Source organism: Acomys minous, assembly GCF_964271855.1.
Source record: "Acomys minous genome assembly, chromosome: 9".
NCBI classification, from domain to species: Eukaryota; Metazoa; Chordata; class Mammalia; order Rodentia; family Muridae; genus Acomys; species Acomys minous.
In genome coordinates, this window is record NC_140490.1 from 97,032,198 (window position 1) to 97,054,560 (window position 22,363).

The 22,363-nt window shown below is 43.9% G+C and overlaps 1 protein-coding gene across 1 annotated transcript in view; it reads left to right on the forward strand.

Annotated features, from left to right (window-relative positions):
• FGD6 (FYVE, RhoGEF and PH domain containing 6) overlaps positions 1 to 22,363 on the forward strand; it is a 116,479-nt gene that overhangs the window by 72,617 nt on the left and 21,499 nt on the right. The window contains exons 9-13 of the mRNA XM_084794390.1: positions 15,245 to 15,295; positions 19,784 to 19,842; positions 19,924 to 19,995; positions 21,463 to 21,531; positions 22,090 to 22,173. Coding sequence (XP_084650516.1) covers positions 15,245 to 15,295; positions 19,784 to 19,842; positions 19,924 to 19,995; positions 21,463 to 21,531; positions 22,090 to 22,173 — 335 coding nt within the window. The remainder of the gene's footprint in view (positions 1 to 15,244; positions 15,296 to 19,783; positions 19,843 to 19,923; positions 19,996 to 21,462; positions 21,532 to 22,089; positions 22,174 to 22,363) is intronic.

Genomic DNA, 22,363 nt, shown 5'->3' on the forward strand with positions numbered 1-22,363 from the left:
AGGTCAAAGGTCTCAAGGTCCCATTTCCCTCTCAGAGGCACTTTAGAGCGCTCAGGGTGAGGCCCGAGGCCTGAGCACCAGGCCAGGTTCCTGGTCTTACCAGGGGAGGCGGAAAATGAGTTTCCACTAGAGTGTTACAGTTTAGCTCTTTTAGAATGAGATTGCTGGTATCAGAAGATAGTGGAGGCTTGGGAGGGCCACAAACCAGTGATGATACCAGAATCGTTACAGTCCTTCCTTCCTGCTGTGCTGAGCACAGCAGAGGAAGTAGGCAGAAGTCTGAAACCTGCTGGCAGGCAGGTCCGGGGAGACACTGGCCTAGCAGTGCTTTGCCAGGGGTCAGCATGGAGCTAGCAGTGGTGGAGCAGCTGCCAAGGCAGCTCAGCCATAGCTGTCTTGACCGCCTTACCTCCAATGTTCAGCATCAATTCTTCCGTGGAATAAAGGGAGTCTCAGATGGTCATGGTAGGAGAGTGGAAAGCAAGCAAGCCAGCCAGCCAGCCTTTATTTATAAACCTTGGGCCGTGGGGAGGGGCTTGTGAATGTGTCTAATTTGATAGGGCTACGGGGACCAGGATGCTTAATCTACATGCAGTAGAACAGGGTCCTATTACAAGAAGGAAAGCACAGTACTTAATTATCCTATCCTCGAGGGAATAACTTGTAAGTATGATCATTTGCTGGAGGCTAGACTCTCCTCAACAGCGTGGGGTACTTCCAGGAATTCCCTGTGCTTGCTGAACAAATCCTTTATCAGGAAGTGTTTGGCCCGTTATCTTCCTTGAGGGCTATATGACATTCCTTACAAAATCTGGGGTTACCGGATCAGGTTGAGTGGGAATCCCGCTGAGAAAGGGAGTCTACCATCATAGACCCAGCACAAAGGGCTATCTGGAGGCATCAGACTTCAACCATATGTATGTCTGTCCTTTCTTTCTTTCTTTCTTTCTTTCTTTTTTTCTTTCTTTCTTCCTTCCTTCCTTCCTTCCTTCCTTCCTTCCTTCCTTCTTTTCTTTCTTTTGTTATGATTTATTCATATTACAACCCAATTGTTATCCCCTTGCTCTTATCTTCCCAATCCCACCCTCCCTCCCTCCTCTGCCCTGTTCCCCTCCCCTAGACCTCTGACTTCACCTTCTGACCTCAGCCTATCAGGTCTCATCAGGATAGCCTGGACCCCCTTCTGTGTGCCCACAAGCCCACCCCACCAAGTTCATGTCAGCGGCATCCCCCCCACCCCCCATGGAGAATGAGCTGTCCATCGGCTACATCTGAACAGGGCGTCTAGTTTCTCTGCTTGCAGTGTCCTTGGCTGATGCGTCAGTTTGTGCAGCCCCCGTGGGTCCAGATCCACCAGGCTTGATGGTCTCCTTGTGGAGCTCCCGACCCCTCCAGGCCCTTCCACTACAGCTCTCAATCCTTCGCCCAGACTCCTGCTGCGAGTCCCAGTATCTGTCCTAATCCCTCGCTGGGTGGAGTCTCTCAGAGGACATCTGTATACCATGTGTGTCTTTCTGGCTCTGGGTTACCTCACTCAGGATGATCTTTTGTAGTTCTATGTATTTGCCTACAAATTTCAAGATTTCCTTGTTTTTGATAGCTGTATAATATTCCATTGTGTAAATGCACCACAGTTTCTTTATCATTTCTTCGGTTGAGGGACTTCTAGGTTGTTTCCGGATTCGGGCTATATGTCCAGGTACATGCCCAGGAGTGGTATAGCTGGGTCTTGAGGTAGCACTAGTTCCAATTTTCTGAGAAAGTGCCAGATTGATTTCCAGAGTGGTTGTACAAGTTTGCACTCCCACCAGCAATGGAGGAGTGTTCCCCTTTCTCCACATCCTCGCCAGCATGTGCTGTCACTTGAGTTCTTGATCTTAGCCATCAGACAGGTGCAGATGGAATCTTAGAGTCGTTTTGATTTACCTTTCCCTGATGACTAGGGATGTTGATTTCTTTAAGCGTTTCTCAGGCATTCGGGATTCCTATGTTGAGAGTCCTCTGTTTAGCTCTGTATCCCATTTTTTAAATTGGATTATTTGCTTTGATGGCTTTTAATTTCTTGAGTTCTTTATGTATTTTGGATATTAGCCCTTTGTTGGATGTTTATCCTTCCTTCCTTCTTCCTTCCTTCCTTCCTTCCCCTTTCCCTTCCCTTCCCTTCCCTTCTTCTTCCTTCCTTCTTTTCTTTCGAGGGGGTTTGTGGGTTCTTAAATTTTTATTTTAATGCTGTTGGAGGCAGTGTCTTGCTGTGTAGTCCTGACTGGCTTTACATGCTAGGTAGCCCAAATTGGCTTCAGCCTCACTGTAACCCTGCTGGTTCACACTAACGAGTGCTAGAATTATAGACATTTTCCTCTACACTAATCTCTTGGAGGCATTTTCATTAGGGTATGTTTTTAAAATTCATAGACATACTCCACATAAGAGCCTAGGCTGGCCTAGAACACATTATATAGCCTAAGCTGCCTGGAACTTGTAGGAATCTTCTTGCATATATGTATATATACTACATGCATGCTTGGTGCTCACCAAGGTCAGAAAATGGTGTCAGATGCCAAGGAACTGGAGTTTGAGACAGTTGTGGACCACCGTATGGGAGCTGGGGATTGAACCTGGGTCCTCAATAAGAACACCATCCAGTCTGGATGTTTAGTCTTAAGTCTACATCTGCTTAAATGACTAACTGGGCCCCCACGTTTGGGAAAGCAAGTTCAAATTACGCAATCCTCCTAACAACCTTGTAATTTCAAATGCACAAACAGTCCAGTAGCTAAAAGAAAGAGTAAGCCTTTGTTTGAACCGAACTCCTGATGTCCATTAGTATCTATGTATTTGGCAGCGCGAGGAAGATTCCTGCCTGACTCTGTGTAAGCAGACGTGTGTGCTTCCTTTCTTGGCAGAGGGAGTCTGAGAAACGCATAGATAGATGAGGACCCATAACACAGGACATTTCTTTTAGAGAAAGGTGAGTGGAAATCCCCAGAGGCAGTGGTCTTTGCTACTGGTTAGCCATCTTTTTTTTTCTCTCTCTCTCTCTCTCTTCAGTGCTTTTCCCCATGGGAGAACTATAGTTTCTGCTAAAGTTCTCTCTCCCTTCATTGTAGTAAAAAAAAACTCCAACTAAATCCTCTGTGGGATTCCTTGTAGAGGAGCACATGGCGTGGAGCACATGGCGTGGAGCACATGGCGTGGAGCACATGGCCACCACTTGCATCCCCCAGCACCACTAAAACAAACGCACACATTAATTTAATTAATTAATTAGATTAATTCTTGGTAGTAGTTTTTAAAATATCAACTCAAAATTAGATCTAAGAGGATGCATACAGTTGTATAGTAAAATGTTCAAGAAAAGACAGTGAGCGGTTTACCAAATGGATCCTGAATGCTTTTTAAGTGTTCCTTTTGTGCTGCCTGGTCACGGCTAATGTGTTACAGTCCGGCCCTATCCCGAGTGTGCGGGGCGCTCAGATCCTCTTGCGTTGGAACTAATAGGAATTCTGACACATAGGCAGGAAGCAAGCAGACACTGCTACCGAGTCGTCAGCAGTCTGTTGCCTGTTTCTCATCTCTTCAAGAAAGAAGCTGTCTGGGTCTCAGAGGTCTTGACCCGTATCATACTTGACTGATAGGCCTAGGAAACGAGCAGTTGTTCCTTTTTATGAATTTCAGAATCTCTTGCAGTAGCATCATGATGTGTGCCGAATGGATACATCACTATATAGCATTTGGCATCGAGAACAAGCACCCATGACGCAGGCCCTTACGGAAGGACCAAACTCCTCTTCCTGGTTACTCCCTGCTAGGATCTCCAGGTTTTCCTGTCCCTCTGGATCTGTTCCTGCTGGGTCAGGGCTTTCCCCACCCACTGCAGAAATGTCTTCCTACTGGCCACACCACTTATCATCACGTGCTGTGTAACCCAGCGAATCGTTGTTTCATTCCCTACCAAAGGAGTACTTTGGTTCTGCTTGCAGGTTTTGGTGATCTGTTATTGTTATTTAATTTGTTTACTTACTTTTGTACTACAGATTGATCCTAGGGCCTCAGGCATGCTTTACCAGTATTCAGTCACCCACCTTTCTCCCCAGCCCTCGCTGTACTTGCTAGAAAAGCCGGGAGCACACTTAGCTGCAGTATAGAGGCCAGTGAGGCCAGCTTTCTCCAGTCTTACTCTCCTTTGCTGTAGTTGTGGGAGGCTTCCCGCTGCCTGCTGAAGCACACCCTTCCAGGCTGAACTCTCCATGCATTCATCACTCACTCAGCAAGTGCTCACAGGGGCCGGGCCTGACCTGGACAGCCGGAGCTGGCCGGCAGCGCGGAAATGGCCCTAGCCCCACAGGTCACGCAGTGCTTTGAGGCTGTGTCCAGCTACCCCGGTTCCCACTGAGCTCTTCTTCGCTCTCTGAAATTTGTATGGATCTTGCCCCTTGTTATTTTTATAATTTTCCTTCTAAGGGCTCTTTTATGCATATAGAAATATGTAAGTAATATAAAAAGCCAGATCCTTTTTCATCTTCTATTGTTTGGGAATGACTCATAGACCTTTTCAGCTTTTTTTTTTAATCTCTACATATATATTTGAATTTTTCTCAGTAAAAGCATTTTCTTTTGGTAGAACATTATTACATTGATATTGAAGGAAGTTGAATTAAGCAGGCTCACTGAGGAGAAAGTATATTGAAAAATATATTTTAAAATGCTTCTGAAAATCCTTTCCACTTCCACAGTTATGGAAACAATAGTCCTTTAAACTTTGAGTCATTGTACTTTCTTTGATCTTGTTCAAAATATCTGTTATATTAAAGTTGATTTACTAATACATTTTATTACTTTTTCCTATAGTCTTTGTCTTTGTCTAAGATGACATTAACTCCCTGTAGGTTTTAGAAATCCAAGACTACACGCTGTGACTCTGAGTGAAAACCAGGCTAATCTACAGATTTTGAAAAGTAAATTAGTAGCTTACACATTAAAAATCCTTATTGAAAACCCCTATTAGCAAGTATTTTATTGCCGGGCAAGGTGGCACACGACTGTATTCTCAGCACTTGGGAGGCAAAGGCAGGTGGAGCGCTGTGAGTTTGAGGCCCGCCTGCTTTACAAAGCGAGTCCAGGACAGCCAAGGCTACACAGAGAAACCCATTCTCAAAAAAACAAACAAAAAACAAGTATTTTATTTTGAAACCAGAGCTGATTGTGTACATCCAAAATCACTTTATTTTGGTGTAGTGGCCCATACCTTTAGTCACAGCACTTGAGGCACAGTCAGTCAGCTTATCTACATAGCTAGTCCCAGGCCAGCCAGGGTTGCATAGTAAGACCCTGTCTCAGAACGAAAATCAAACAGGCGATTTCAACACTTTCTACAGGTCAGAATTTGATTTTAAAAAGGGTCTTGATGACCATATCTTAGATGACAGACAAGGAATTTACTTTCTCACAAACCTAAAGGCTAGATAGAGGCATTTCTCTCTATGGGGAGATAGGAGATAGTGCCGTCCAGAATTTATGTTAACTAGCCCAGATCCTGTCCTATTGCAATTCCTTTTTAATTATAGTCTGAGGAAACCATTTTAATAGATTCTATTAAATAAATTATATCTGTAGAAATATTTAAATACTTTGGAAAGACCTCAGGACTTAAAAGCAGACCTATGCACATCCTATCTTCTTGTTCTTTCTGTGTATTTGTTTTTGAGGCAGTCTCATGTAGCCCGTGCTGGCCTTCAGCTCCTTAGGAAGGCAAGGGTGGCCTTGGAGCTTTGCTCCTCTTGCCAGGATTACAGTCACGCATCACTGTGAACTACTGGGGATCACACTCAGGGCTTTGTGCTTGCTAGGCAAATACTCTTGCACCTGAATTATATACTCAGACCTATTCTGGTTTTGTTGTTGTTTTGAGACCTGATGTTGTGTAGCCCAGGTGACCTCAAATTTATTATCTAGCCAAGGATGACCTTGAACACCCCATCTTCATGTTTCCACCTCCCAGATGCTGGAATTATAGTCTGTGCTACCTCGCCTAGCCAAATGTGCTCTCTTAGTCCTGAGTTAATTAAGATCTGATGGGATATTGGATAAGTACCCTGACTCAGAGATAATGCTATTGTGAGTATTCAATATTTTCCACTGTTTGCCTCAACTATAATTTGTCATAAAATATATCTTATTTCCATGGTGATAGAGTCACAAAGGTTGTTAGTACTTCTGGGATTTGCTACCAGTACCGGTAGACAGAAACTCTTACTTCATTTTAAGGTTGATGAAAATGGGGCTAGGTGTGGTGGCACAGAAGCAAGTGGATCTTTGTGAGTTTGAGGCCAGCCTGGTCTACATTGCAAGTTCCAGGATAGCCAACGCTACTCAGCAAGACCCTGTTTCATAGAAAAACAAAACAAAACAGTAAAGGTTAGTGAAAATCAAGGCTGTCTGTCTCTTTATGTTTATGTGCTTGTATTTTGTCCATCCAGGGTTGCAGATACCCTGGATATTATCAGCAGGGACTTCTACAAAGCTATTCTTTCTTCAGTCCTTACTGCAAGCTTGACCTAGATTCCCTGCAAGTAGCCAAATGCCTCTGTTTCTGGGACTTGTTTTGGCAGTGATTTAGTGAGCAGGATTTGTTGCTAGAGTTTCTCTCACAGTTTTTGTCAGAATTACGGCCTCACAGGGACTGTTGGAAAAAAACACAAAAATACAGCTAACTGTGAACTCCCTCTGGTGCTCAGCTTTGCTTTGTCCTCCACTTGCCTGTTGCAGAGTACTCTTGTCTCCCAAAGCCTAACTGTGCTCTGTTGATAGAGTAGGGGGGACAAACACAGGCAAGAGTTTCTTTATACTTCAGAGTGGCTTAGTGTGCCAAGGCTCTTCCTGTGTACTTGAGGTTGTCATCTGATCGACTAGCAGCCTTGATCGTCCAGCCACCAAGAAAAGGAGTCCTAGAAAACCCAGAATAATCCCTTGAGAGGCTTCCGTTTGTGATTGACTCCTCTTGAGGGCATTCTAGACACGCCTCACCCACGTGAGAGGGCCCTGAGGCTGGGTCTACCTGCTCTAAGATGTACCTCTAAAGCTTGTCACAGCATGGACTTGGGGTTCATGAGTCCTTTGAAGCTACCTTTTCAGGACCAACATCATCAAAATCTTGGGTAGATAGACAAGTTTTTTTTCTTGGTTCTGCCCTGCATTAAGATGATCAACTGATGTCCAAGTCCAGCCCATCTCCCAATCAGCCGAGAAGGGAGTCTTTTCTCACAGAATGCTGTTTCTTGCATTCGAAGCCATGAGTCTGGAGGGGGGAAAAACATAAAGGTCCCTTTTCTAGCTTATACAAATGCCATGTTTATAAAGGCAGGTCTAAGCCACGTATTCAAGGACTAGAATTGAACTGGTATTTGAAAAATGGAAGAATTCGAGCCAGGAGTCACAGTGCTTTTTATTAGTAATGATGTTACCCGTGGCTGGTGTCTGAGGCCAGTGTGTCCAGGTTCTTGGCATCATGTGAAAGGATTGAAATAAGTGCCCACAGATTTCAAAGTAGCAAGGACACTTCATTCATTAGCACAGTGATAGAGCTGATCGGAGTACACTGTCGAGTGATATCAGGCCACATGAATACTCAAGGGTTCCTCGGTTATTGACTGGGACTTTTATGAGATCCAAAGGAAGGGGGTGCTGGTTACTAAGGGATATAGTTTGGGTGGTTCCCTGTTCTCACTGATTTCAGCTAAATAACCACTCTTTCTACTGTGCACAGCCCTTCGCAGCATGCAGCTGATCTTGCCACGTGCACACCCAGCTATGTACATAGGGGATTCTCCCTTGAGGTCAGTCAGAGGACACAGTTTTCCTTCTCACCTATTCACAGAAGTAGTTCAGGCTGAGTATGTCTCTGACCCATATGCCCAGTGTAACTGGGAATACATTTGAATAGAAACCGTCTGTGTTTGGTGGTTGTTAGGGAGCAGGACCTTGTTCTGTTCTGCAGTGTGGAGTGGACTGCATAGATATGCAACTGATGCGGACAGAGGTCCTGAGTTGCTGGGTGCCTCGTAAGAGAAGTATGTGTACTTTCTTGTAATACTAGCGCCCGGGAGGTGGTAGCAGGAGGGTCAAAGGTTCAAGGTCAATTGAGTCTGAGGCCACCCTTTTGACAATGCCTTTTAAAATTATACTTTTAAAACATTTGTTCATAGTAATACAAAAGTAGTTTGCAGTATGAAAAAAAGACAAGTTATCAAAATAATGATCTATGTTACTTAAAACGATCACACCATTTATCCAACTCTGTTAATTTCCAGGAGTACGATAAGATGCTGTTTCTAACATCTGCTATGCCTGGACAACAGATTTAAGACTACTGTCAGGCAATAAAATAGAGGAGGAAATCCTTCATATTGCTAAGACACATCAAGCATCTATAAAGCCAGAAGGAAACCAGATTTGTACTCAGTACTGGTAGTGGTAACACATACCTGCAACCCCAAGCACTCAGGAAGCTGAGGCAGGAGGATGGAAAGCTTGAGGCCAGCCTGTGCTACATAGCAAGACACTGTCTTTTTGAAAAAACAAAATCAGGCTTTGTGGCACATAGGTGCATGCCTATAACCGTGGAGGCAATATTGATCAGGAGTTCTAGGCCCGTTTAGGCTGTATGAAGACCTGTTTCAAAGAGAAATACTGGGGGCTGGAGAGATGGCTCAGAGGTTAAGAGCACTGACTGCTCTTTCAGAAGTCCTGAGTTCAATTCCCAGAAACCACATCGTGCCTCACAACCTTCTATAATGTGATCTGACACCCTCTTCTGGCCTGCAGGTGTACATGTAGGCAGAGCACTGTATACATAATAATAAATAAATATTTAAAAGAAAAAACATTAAAAAAAAAAGAGAGAGAAATACTGTATGCATTATTTTAGAGACATGCTCAAGGGTTGAATTTCCTTCATCATTATTTAATTTACCAAATTTCTCATAATGTACCTTATAATTAAAGTAGGTTTCACGATATTTTATAGTTTTTTGTTGTTTGGTTGGGTTTTGTTCTAATTTAGTTGTTCCCTGGGACAGTCTTGCTATTTCCCCTCAATCTTCTAATCCTTTTGCTTCAGTTTCCCGAATAGCTGGGATTGCTGGCATATACCACAATGTGTAGCCAGCCTAATTCTTTAACATATTCAGAAGTGCTGAAGGGACTGGTGGCCCTCAGTGGTAGAATGCTTGCTTGACCCATGCAAAGCCTGGGTTTGATCTCCAACACCATAAAAATTAATGGATTAAATAAAAATAAGTAAAAATACATTGAAAAAAGAAGTTGCAAGATTGTTCCCTGGCTAGACATCACTAACCAGGGGAGTAAGAATTTCTTCTTTTTTTTTTTTTAATTATACAATATATTCTGATCAGCTTTTTCCTCCTTGATCTCCTCCCAGATTCTATCCACTTCCTTACCTATCCAACTCCCTGCCTTCTTTCTCTCTGTAGAAAACAAATAGGCACATAAAAACTAACAAACTAGCCAGGCAGTGGTGGCACACAGCTTTAATCCCAGCGCTTTCGAGGCAGAGGCAGGCAGATCTCTGTGAGTTCGAGGCCAGCCTGGTCTACAGAGTGAATTCCAGGACAGCCAGAGCTGTTACACAGAGAAACCCTGGCTTGAAAAACCAACCAACCAAACTAGAATAAAGACAAAACAAATAGAAAAAAGAATGAAAAAAACATGAAAAACATATAGTCAGACATATACCCTGTTCCATAAAAACTCAAAATTAGAAATCATGATATATAAGCAAAAGATCTGTAAGTTTTTTTTTTAAAGTGTGGTTTGTAATTTTTTTTCCTTTGTGAGTGGTTGTAGATTGGAGTCAGGGATGGGAGCTTGTGCCCACTTCCCCTCTCAGCACCAGGACCCTACCAGAGGCAGACCCATGCAAGCTTTATTCATGCTGCCACAGTCTCCTGGTTCATATTATGCTTCTGTCCTGTTGTGCCTAGAAGGCCGTTTTTTTTCCCTTGGTGTCTTCCATCTTCACTGGCTCTTAACAATCCTTCCTCCTCTTGGCAGATTTCCCTGAGCCCTGAGCCCTGAACGGAGGGATGTGATGGAGGCATCCCATTTAGGATTGAGTACCAAAGGTCTCTCCCTCTCTGCACATTGTTCTGTTGGGGATCTCTATTAGTTCCCATCTGCTGCAGGAGGATGATGGCTGAGCAAGACGCTCATCCACCCACATAGCAGAGTGTCCTTAGGAGTCCCTTCTTTGCTGTGTTCCTTTAGCAAAACAGTCATATTTGGATTTCCAGGGGAGTAAGAATTTCGGCCTCTGATGCCATAGAAAGAGCTCTGGGACTCTCTCCCAAGCTGCCTTGAAGAAGTCAGTCTTGTAACTTGACATGTAGACATTTGTTTCGTGTTTCAAAGGACATGATCTTTGGAGAGCCAGGGTAATTTTAAGCTGCTTGTTTCTGACTTGGAGACTTTGCAAAACAAGCACTTTGCCTAAGTTGATAACCTTTCTCGGGAGCCCACAATTCTGCCTGTGCTGCTAAAGGAAAGAAGGAACCGGAAGAAAGACGGCAAGCCTCGTCCTCCGCTTTGGGACATTTTACTCTGGAACAATACTCCACAGTTTGTTTCCTGTATTCTGCCACCACCTGCTTTCAGGATGATCTGTGTTTGAAGGCAGAAAGTTCTAGGCTCCCTCCAGCAACTGAAATGAAATGAATCTGTGAACAGTTTGTACTTTTAGGTAGATGTTGGTTGATTATGATTGGCCATGGTGAAGCTTACTAGCAGCTCTGATGTAGACAGTGTGGGACTAGAAGAAGAGGCAGTGTTTTAGGGCCCTCATCCTTTCTCTTTGGCCATATGTGAGTAGAAAGGTAACTTGTGTATCCCTAAGGGAGTACACATGACATGTTTCACTTGGTTTTGCATTACTAATGTTAAGGGACAGGATGCTCCGGAGTTAATTAATCAATGGTGCCACCTGGTGGTCCAAGAGTACATTTTGTGATGTCCATATACCAGTAATTTGATTCTCATTCATTGTCTCTGTGTCTGTCTGTCTTTGTCTCTCTGTCTCTTTCTGTCTCTCTCTCCCTCCCCCCTCCTTTCTCTCCCCCCCCTTTCCCCCTTTCATACTGTCTCTGTCTCTAATTTAAGATGTCTACCTCGCAAGTGCTGAGGTCACACAGGTGTGCGCCACCAATCCTGGTTTTTGTCTTTCCTAGTTCTGATTCAAAACTAAACAAAAAACAATAGTCTCATTGGAGTTTGAGACAGTTTCTTTCTTTCTTTTTTTTTTAAACAGCTCTTTAAACTATACTTAATTGGTTTGGACAGGGGCAGGGAATTCATGATGCTACAAGTCTAAGTTGGCAGCTGAAGCAACTGCTGGCCCTTGAGTCCTGTGACGGTTTCTGCAGGGCCAGGCCCTGAATGGGAGGTGGTAACTAATACCCGTGACTGTGCAGGTTGTCTGTCTGGTCTCCTTTCCTGGTTTCACCCTGGCTGCAGCCAGTCCCTGGGTAGCTGTGCTGTCTGACTCACATCCATTGCTCACAGTCCTCATGGCGCTGCCTGCCTGCCTGATTCATACAACTCTTGAAGGAAATCACGGACAGATGGGTGGGCTAGCTGAATTGTAGAGACCAGTAGCCTAAGTTTTCTTTTCTTTTTCTTTTTCTTTTTTTTTTCTTTTTTTTCTTTTCTTTTTTTTTTTTTTTAAGATTTATTTATTTATGTGTACAGTATTCTGTCTGCATGTGTGCCTGCAGGCCAGAAGAGGGCACCAGATCTCATTATAGATGGTCTTGAGCCACCATGTGTTTGCTGGGAATTGAACTCAGGACCCTTGGAAGAGCAGGCAGTGCTCTTAACCTCTGAGCCATCACTCCAGCCCCAGTGTCATAGGTTTTAAATTGGCAGAAGGCTGACTTGTCTGCGTTCCTGCCTCGATTCAAAGCTTGTTGTAGCGATGGCTCAGCAATTAAGAGCACTAACTGCTCTTCTAGAGGACCTGTGTTCAGTTCCCAACACACACATGGCAGCTCACAACTCTGACACCCTGACACAGCTAAACATGCAGGCAAAACACCAATGCACATAAAATAAAAGTCAATAATTTAAAAAAAAATAGCTCATGGTAGCAACACCCTTAGTATACTTTCTGGGTAGCAACTGTATTCAACCCCTGTTCCTGAAAGCTCATGTCGGCAGGCCAGCAGCCTAGTTTGAACACTAGCCCAAACCAAAACCAACCAACCAACCAGCCAAACAAACAAACAAAATCTGGAAAATGGTTCTGAGGTCATGATTTCCTAATATGCATGTCTCCCAGGAAGCTTTTTGGGGATAAAGAAACAATTTCATTTGCAGAAACAAACTTCAGTATAGATGAACAAGAACTGAATAAATAAATAAATAAATAAATAAATAAAAAGAGGAATTTGCCATGCATCTGGCACTTAAGTGAACCTGCTTTCCCATCTTCAGCTAACTTCAAGCTTAAGGAGAATTCCTTGGACCTTATGTCTGTTAAAAGGGAAGTTTGGGCTGGCAAGATGACTCAAAAGCCTGCTGTGGCTGCCCAGGCCTTTAATCCCAGCACTCAGGGAGGCAGAGGCAGGGGGATCTCTGTGAGGAGCTTATTGTCATGCCTTCTGACCTGAGTTCAATCCCAAGCCTCAAGGCGGAAGGAGAGAATTGACCTTTAATCTGACCTGCATAAGTACATCAGGGCAGGCAAGTGCCTCAGGCAAACACAAATGTAACAAATAAGTAAGTGTTAAAAAATAAAGGACAAGCTTGTTTGTTTCGAGACAGCGTATCACTGTACTGGAGGCTAGCCTTGGATTCATCAACCTCCCTTGTCCTGGATGACAGGCATGAACCACTCGAGAGGGTCTCAGTTCTAAGCACTTTCAGCCACAGGATTGTTAAATACACAGTCATCAAACATGGCTTATATATGGAGCACATTCTGAGTAGAGTCAGCTGCAACTAGCCTGTTTGGTTTTATTGAGACAGAGCCTCCCTTTGTTGCCAAGGCTAGCCTGAAACTCATGTAGTCTAGGCTAGCCTTAGATTCCTGGCGGTCCTTTCACTTCAGGCTCCTGAGTTAGAGTGGCAGGCATGAGCCAACACGCCTGGCTTAATAAGCATTGGCTGCTTTTTGGTTTTTGTTTTTAAGTCTGAGAATAGGCTAAGCAATTTTGTGATTTCTTTTTTTTTTTTTCTTCATACTTCATCAGAGACCTGCCATCCTCCCTGTGCATTTGGGCTGTCTTCAGATCTGAATTCCTAGTGAGCCTCCCTGACAAGATGGAAGCCTTGCCATACCCCAAAGAAGCTTACTATGGTCACACACAACACTTTACCAGGTTTACTACCATGCTGGATAGTTATAATATGTATATCCAGACTCACAGGCTCCTATGTCATTACCACAGAGACAGAGAAGTTTCAACAGTTGGAGTGTATCTGTCATTACATTTGGAAAACCAGTGTGAGCATCCAAGTTTTCATATTTGCTTGAAGTTCGGGGATGTGGTTCAGTGATTGACCATGTCTGAGGCCCTGAGTTCCATCTCCAGCATTACACAGGCACAGGCACAGGCACAGGCACACACACACACACAGAGAGAGAGAGAGAGAGAGAGAGAGAGAGAGAGAGAGAGAGAGAGAGAGAGAGAGAGAGAGAGAGAGAAGAAGAAGAAGAAGAAGAAGAAGAAGAAGAAGAAGAAGAAGAAGAAGAAGGGATTCAAGGGGTTGGAGAGATGGCTCAGCGGTTAAGAGCACCACGGTGGCTCACAACCATCTATAATGTGATATGATGCCCTCTTCTGGCTTGCAGGTGTACATGCAGGCAGAGCACTGTGTACATAATGAATAAATAAATCTTTATAACAAAAAAAGAAGGGATGCAGAAGAGAGCAGCTAGAGGCAGACAGCATGGGGCCAGGAAGTACATGGGAAGTGTTTGAATTGTGCCCAAGCAAATATTGTTTTAGGACAAGGAGCCTGTGTTAGACAGCAGCTAGAAAGTCAGAAAAGTAAGTAACAGACCATGCCATGGGGGATGGTGTGTTCTAGAGAAAGAAATAGGATGGATAACTAGGACATGCAACATTTCTCAATAGAGAAGTAAGTGTTGTCTGAGTCCCAGTGACATTTTCTGATATTAAAGATTCGTTAAATAGAACTATCCCAAATTGTAAGGCACAGTGCACCAAGTTGTTTCTGCTGTTCACAAACCATCTTCATCTAGCCTGGGGTTTCTGGACCTCTGCCATGCTGAGATTTGGGTTGTCTGTCCTGAGACTGTATCAAGGATGAATCCAACCCCCGGATGCCAGTAGCACTCCTTCTCCCTAGCTGAGACAGCAGAAAGCATCTCCAGACATTGGCATGTGTCCTCTGAGGCCAGATGTCTGCATCTGCAAAGCGCTGCTTTAGAACACACGGGGAGTTACTTTGGCACTCTGGTAATTGGGAGATTCTTGGGTTGAAAAATCTGACTCCCGAGCCTTCAGAGTATTCATGCCTTGAGGTTTTTGTATTAGACCTTGAGGTTTAGGCATTTGATGGTTGGTAGAGTAACCACACTCAGGAAAACAGCAGGCGACCTGGATTGCATTTTTGGCCCAGGAATGAAGACTTGTGAGACTTAGTCATATGATACTACACCTTCTCTCTCTCTCTCCCTCCCTCCCCCCCCCCCCCCCGTGTTTTTTGTTTGTTTTGCTTGGTAAGCTTTCACTGGGTAGCTCAGGTTGTGCTAGCCTCAAACATTAGATACCCCTGCCTGCTGCTTCTTCTCGGGGTGCAGTTACAGGTATATGTTCCAAACTCTGCTGATTTCTTAGCTTAATGCTTACAGCAGTGGTTCTCAACCTGTGGGTCGCGACCCCTTTGTGGTTGAGCAACCCTTTCATAGGGGTCTCCTGAGACTATCAGGAAACACAGATCTTTGCATTATGATTCAAATCAGTAGCAAAGTTGGAGTTATGAAGTAGCAATGAAAATAATTCACGATTTGAGCTCACCACAACATGAAGCGCTATATTAAAGGGTTTCCAGTATTAGAAAAGTTGAGAACCAGTCTACATGCCTAATCTCAGGGTTTTGTTCTTCCATGGTTGAGCTAAAAATAAAACTGAAATACTAAATTTAAAAGATGAGTTAGGGAGTATCCACACTGCATTGTTGTAAATACTCTGACTTGTTTCTTTTCTAGATTATTTAAAGAACCTCCTAGAAGACTCTGTAGATCACCGAGACACCCAAGGTAAGTAACCTTTGCACTCTTAGCTTTTGTATTAGGTTTCCGTAGTTACGGCTGGAAAGGAAAGATGCACTGAGCACAAAACCCTTACATGGAACTCTTTTTTTTTTTTTTTTTTAAGATTTATTTATTTATTATTATGTTTACAATGCTCTGCCTACATGTACACCTGCAGGTCAGAAGAGAGCATTAGATTACATTATAGATGGTTGCGAGGCACCATGTGGTTGCTGGGAATTGAACTCAGGACCTCTGGAAGAGCAGTCAGTGCTCTTAACCTCTGAGCCATCTCTCCAGCCCCGGAACTCCTTTTTAAAAGTTCCCTCGGGCAGATGAGACTAGAACTAGGGGAAGTGGCCGTGTGCTGCTGGAGGCAGGTGAGGGCAGCCTCAGGAGAGTGGACGGGCCTGGCCTGATCAGGAAGGGCCTTCCTTGTGCGTGCATCACCCTGCCACGGTGGAGCCAATCTGTACGTGCCCATTTCTCCATCTTCAGAACCAGAGACTGAGCCGGATGGTCCACGAGGTCATTTCAAACTTGAAGTGACTAACCTACAATTCAAGGGTAAAGTTTAAGCCTCTGCAGGCATTAGGCATGCATACAGTGTACATGCATGCAGAAAGAACACTCATACACATAAAATAAATTTTAAGAATTTGAGCTTGTTTCAAAGCCAGTTTTAGAGATTTATAATCATTGTCTCATAATCATTGTATGTCTTCTAGCTTCTATTTGTCTTTTGTGTTGCTTTTTTTTTTGGCTTGACTTTTTAAAATAAGGTTTAATTGTAGCATAGGTTGGATTAAAAGTTGCTATATAGCCAAGGATGACCTTGAACTCCTAATCCTCTTGCCTCTACGTCCTAGTACTGTGGTTACAAATATTTGCTCTAAGTCTTGGCTAATTTGTTTTAAAGCCGACTGGCCTCGATCTCATCATCCTCTTGCCTTAGCCTCTTTTTAAAAAGATTTATTTATTTATTGTGTATACAATGTTCTGCCTGCAAATAACACCTGCGCACTAGATCTCATATAAATGGTTGTGAGCCACCATGTGGTTGCTGGGAATTGAACTCACGTCCTTTGGAAGAGCAGCCAGTGCTCTTAACCTTTGAGCCATCTCTCCAGCCCGCCTCAACCTCTTTTGAGTGCTGCGACCACAGGGCCTGTGCTTCTACTCCCAAGTTAATTTCTTTGGTGTAATCGTTGTTTGTGATACTACAAATTCCCCTCAGGACACGTACTAGGCAAATTCTCTACCACTGAACGATGCACACAGCCCAGAGTTACTCTAGCGTCTTAAAGAAAAGTGATGCTTCATGTCTTCAGGAAAGACCTGGTCCAGTTGATGAAGAAATTTTAAATCTCTACCATATGAGTAATGAAAGCGATAGCTTTAGAGTAAGGATGCTCTGAGCTGTACAGAGTCATAAGAGGAAAATATGACCGATGTAGCGGCAGAGCAGTTGGCTTGGGAAAAAGCAGAACAGTGAATGAGCTGGCATAGGTGGAAGAGTAGGCGTTGCTGACCTGAGTCTGTCTCATGAAGAAGGAAAGATAAGACCCGGGGTTATGTCAGCAATACAGTGTTCACTCAGCATGCACAAGGCTTGGCTTTGTTCCCCAGGACACCTCCCTCAGACCCTTATTATAGTGACCTTGGCAAACAGAGGCCCAGGAGACCTCTGTCCCACGCCCCAGACTTATGCCTTCAGTAAATTAGACATTGATCCCACACATGAAGCAAGTATAGAGTTGGAGATGAAGGATCTTGATCCATGGAAGTTACCCACTTTCAAAGAGACGCAGATTAAATAAGCAGTGAACAGGGAGATGCACTGTGTACTGAGCAGCAGAGCTGAGGACAGTAGGGGCAGCTGTGGACTGCATGTACCCGGATGAGGGAAAGTTAAGCAAATAGAGCTTTGAGAGGTAGACAGACTGTCTAAAGGGGTAGAGTCGTCAGCATCTCTCTCTCTCTCTCTCTCTCTCTCTCTCTCTCTCTCTCTCTGTCTTTCTCTATCTATCTATCTCTTTTGTTTTTCAAGACAGGGATTTCTCTATGTAGCCTTCACTGTCCTAGACTTGCTTTGTAGACCCAGCTGGCCTCGAACTCACAGAGATCCACCTGCCTCTGCCTCCCAAGTGCTGGGATTAAAGGCGTGCGCCATCACGCCTGCTGTCAGCATCTCTCAAGGAGATGGCATGCAGAGAGTAGAATAGAGGAGCTTGGACACCAGTTGGCAAAGTACAGCATCTCTATTAGTCACCCACTCAGTCCTAAGGTTCTCAGCCCTGCTCCCTGCAAATTGCAGCCGACCAGAGAGATGGGCGTTTCCAGGGAAACCATGAGCATGTGCTGTAAAGATAGCCTCAAGTTCTGGCTTGTTGCGGGGATTGCTATATAAGGAGACCCTACTTTTCCTTTAGTAACTGAAAAGGGTGGGAGTGTAGTTCAGTAGTAGAACCATAGCCTAACATAAATAGAGCCCCAAGTTCCATCTCTAGCATAACACACGCGCACACACATACACACACACACACACACACACACACACACACACACACAGAGGTTTTAAGCAGTAATACTGAGGAGAACATATGTTTAAGGAATACAGAAGCCTCTAGGGTTAGTACTAAAAAGAGTACCCAAAGTCAGACAAGGTAACACAGACACACCCAGCATTCAAGAAGTAGAATAAAGCCGGGCGTGGTGGCGCACGCCTTTAATCCCAGCCCTCGGAGGCAGAGGCGGGTGGATTGCTGTGAGTTTGAGGTCAGCCTTGTCTACAAAGCGAGTTCAGGACAGTAGATAACACAGAGAACCCCTATGTTTCAAAACCCTGTGTGTCAAAAAAAAAAAAAATCAAGAAAATTAAGTGGTCCGACATTCAAGAGGCAGAAGCAGGTGGCTCTTCGTGAGTTTGAGACCACGCTGGTCTACAAGAGTGAGCTGGAAGACAGCCAGGGGCAGAGAAACCCCGTCTTGGGAGGAAGAAAGGAGAAGAAGAATTTTAATTCCAGCATTGGCTACATGAGCAATGGCTCCTTCGTTGCCGAACACTTACTTACGTAAAACTCTGGGAGAGCTTGCTTTCTCCTCTGTCATTTCCCCTGTTTGTCTCAGAATGTCCCAGTCATGTGTGCAGGGCAAGCATGTGTGTCTAGGTTAGTGACAGCTAAAGGCTGTGAGCTTCTCCGCTGCCTACCCAACAAAAGCTGTGTGTGGGACCTTCCTGTTCGTTGTGACAAATTGTCTTTACATTTGTTCTTTATGGAACATTCGGATACAGCCACATCCCCAGACAAAAGACTTAGCTAGGTGTAGTGGTAAATACCTGTAATCCCAGTATCACCCCAGCTGAACACATAAATACATACATACATACATACATACATACATACATACATACATACATATATACATATGTGCTTTTATATCTAGGTATAAAGATTTTGTAACCAGAACATTTAAAAACACTTGTGAAAGGCAAAGGATTAATACAAATTATAAACCAAAAATAGTCCCATGAAGCTAAATAACCCAGTGTACAAATTGATGCCTGAAGTTTCCATGCTTCTGTGTGGCATTCCTCTTCCCGCCTTCCCTTCTCCTTTCCTCCCTCCATCCCTCTCTTCTCTCCCTCCCTCTCCTATCCCCAGCCCTTTCTTCTCTCCTTCCCTGTGTCCTTCCCCTCCTCTCCCTCTTCCCCCTTTCTCTATTGAGGATGAACCCCAGAGCCTCTCATTTTTCTCATGTCTACTAATTCACATCTCTTTAAATCAGTCTAAGAGAAGAAGACTGAACCCAAGGCCCCCTTCTGCTTTTGTTTTGGAAGATTTTGCTTTATTGGTGCTCAAACTGAACTAGGGCCTTAACCATGCAGAGTACACGCTGTATCCCCGAGCTGTATTTCCAGCCTCCGAGTCTTATCAGAATCATTCCCAAGACAGTTTGTATTTGGGGAGCCCTTAGCTACTAGGTAGAATCCTATTCTTACCCTTGTAAACGTCAGCATGATAACGCTATCTCAGCAAAACCCAGGCCTGAGACGGGATCTGTGCTCTCCTTAGGGGCTGTGGCTCAGTTTGTTTATTGATTTTATTTGTTTTGTTTTTGCCTGTTTCTCCTTGGTTATACCCTCACTGAATCTTTTTGTTTGTTTGTTTGTTTGTTTGTTTGGAGACAGGATTTCTCTGTGTAACAGCTCTGGCTGTCCTGAAACTCGCTCTGTAGTCCAGGCTGGCCTCGAACTCATGAAGATCCACGTGCCTCTGCCTCTCAAGTGCTGGGATTAAAGGTGTGCACCACCAAGGCCTGGCGCCCTCACTGAATCTTAATGTCTATAGTTCCGGCTACTCATGGGCAACCAAGGTCCCCACAGAGCTTAGCTGCTGTGTAGGGGTTTCGTCAACCATAACTGCTTAGTGTTGGAATTCGTTTGCTTCCTTGGCAATGACCAGGTGCCCTTTCTATTCCTGCACACTTTAGATGCCCTAGCCGTTGTTATAGAGGTAGCTAACCATGCCAACGACACCATGAAGCAAGGGGTAAGTACCTGGGAATCAAGCACCCATACACTGCGGAAGCTGGAAGCCCAGGCGTCACATGCTCTGCATTGTCTTCTGTAGGACAACTTTCAGAAGCTCATGCAAATCCAGTACAGCCTAAGTGGACACCATGAAATTGTGCAGCCTGGACGGGTAAGTGTTCTTGGAATGCCTTCTACAGTTTAATAACGGTGTGTTTGGGCAATGTCTGTAGCTATTTTTATCTTAGTTTTGAAAATGAGTTATGCCAGTCTTCACTGACCTAATACACATCATTCTGTCCATTCAAAACAGTATGATGTAAGTCACGGTGACAAGCAGTCCAGTTCAATTAGGAGAGAGGCAGGGGACCCCGCGCAGTTCCAGTAGGGTGATTTAATAGCAACTGAACACACACAGCTTTGAAAGCAATGTCGTGTAAAACTGTCAGGCCTAGAAGGAAAGAGATTGCTGTTTTGATGCTCTTCAGAGAGCACAGAAGTGGCCTAAGAAATGAACCCAGGACGTTGCAAAGTGAAATTCTTAGGTCCTTGGGTGTGCTCAAGATCAAGTACACGCAGTCCACAGAATGCTCCTGGGGCCAGTGCAGGATTTATGAGACCAGTTGTTCTATGCCTTAGATATTTTTTAAGTTTCTTCATAATTTTTAGTTTCTTCCCCTTTTTATCTTTCTAAGAAAAAAATTAAGTTACATTTGTGGTGTGTGTGCATGTGTGTGTGTGTGTGTGTGTGTGTGTGTGTGTGTGTGTGTGTAAGTCAAAGGAGGATTCTTTCCTACCATGTAGGTCTCAGGGATTGAACTCAGGACATCAAGCTTTGCAGCAATTACCTTTAACCCCTAAGCCATCTCACTAGCCCCTTTAACTTTTTTTTATTTATTTTAATATTTTACATATTCATAACTTTATATTTAGAAAATATTTTATATTCATGTTATGTGTAAACATTTTAATATGCTAATAATGCATAATTAAATATATTTATATTTAATTTTTATGTTTTTGTATATAATAAATGTATTTTTTATATTTATATTTTATTTTATAAGACAGAGTCTTACATAGCTCAGGCTAGGCTTGAACTTACGTTCTTCCTCCCAAGTGCTGGAATTGCAGAACAGCACATGGCTTCGTGCCTGGTTTATAGAGGTTCTAAATTCAAACCCAGAACTTCCTGCATGCTTGGCAAGCACCCTGCTAAGTAAACTACAATCCTTTTAAAAATATTTATTTTTTGTTTTTATTTCATGTAGGTGAGTGTTTTGCCTACATGTGTATAATGTACACCGTGTGCCTGCAGTACCTTCAGAGGCCAGAGAGGGTGTCAGTTCTCCCGGAACTAGAGTTAGAGGCGATTGAGGGCTAGCCTCTATGATAGCAACTAGTAATCCTACCCACTGAGCCATCTCTCTAGTCCCCCAGCCCCTTGGTTTTTTCATCCCCATTTCTAAACCACTTGGAGGGCTTAAAAAGGAACCATGTCCTTAAAAGTCACGAAAAAGCGATGTCTCCATGGCTCCCACAAACACAGCCCTGGGAGGATGCTGGAAGGAAAGTGTGTGTGTGCTGTAGTTACGTGGTGATGGCAGGACTAACTGAGTGTTTGCTTTCGATGCATTAGGTTTTTCTCAAAGAAGGCACGCTGATGAAGCTGTCTCGGAAAGTCATGCAGCCCCGAATGTTTTTCCTGGTAAGAGGAGCTGTGTGGTTGGACATGTCCAGGGCATTGCTTAGTGGAGGCCTGCGTAACAGGTGAACTCAGTGCATTCAGGTGGCAGCTTAGAGGCAGCTGGGGCAGCTGTACCGCTTGTTTCAAGCATAGGCAACGATGAAATCTGTTATGATGCTTCATCAGCATTTTTTCCCCTCTTTGAATTTAGTTTATTTTTTTCAGGCAGATTATAATTTGTGTGTGTGTGTGTGACAAGGTTTCTCTGTGTAGCCTTGGCTGTTCTGGACTCTCTTTGTAGACCAGGCTAGCCTCGAACTCATATCGGTCCACCTGCCTCTGCCTCCCTGGTGCTGGGACTAAAAGCTTGTGCCACCACACTTGGCAGGCAGATTATAATTCTTTAATGTAATTCGGAATCCATAAAACTTAAAGCTCTAATAGAACTTAGAAATGAAATGCATTTCCTTGGAAAATTTCTGACAGGTAATCTTTGCCTTTTATTCTTGTGTGTTATTAATATCTCTGTTGCTGAAATTAGTTCCGGCAAGTAGCCTTGTGCCGTGCTTCTCCTTTCAGTTTAACGACGCCCTGCTGTACACAACACCCCTGCAGTCTGGGATGTACAAGTTGAACAACATGCTCTCGTTGGCGGGAATGAAGGTCAGTGTGCATTTTACACTTTTCGTTTACGCAAGCCTGTGCAGAAAAGAGTCCCTAAGGTAGTCGCCTTTGTCACCACCTCACTTTTCTTTTTGCTCCTGCTTCTGCATCTGTTCCTTTCTGTCAGAGGTTTGCTTTGCTCTTCCATTAGTTATTCAAGAAATAGTTATTGAGGATGACTGTAACAAAA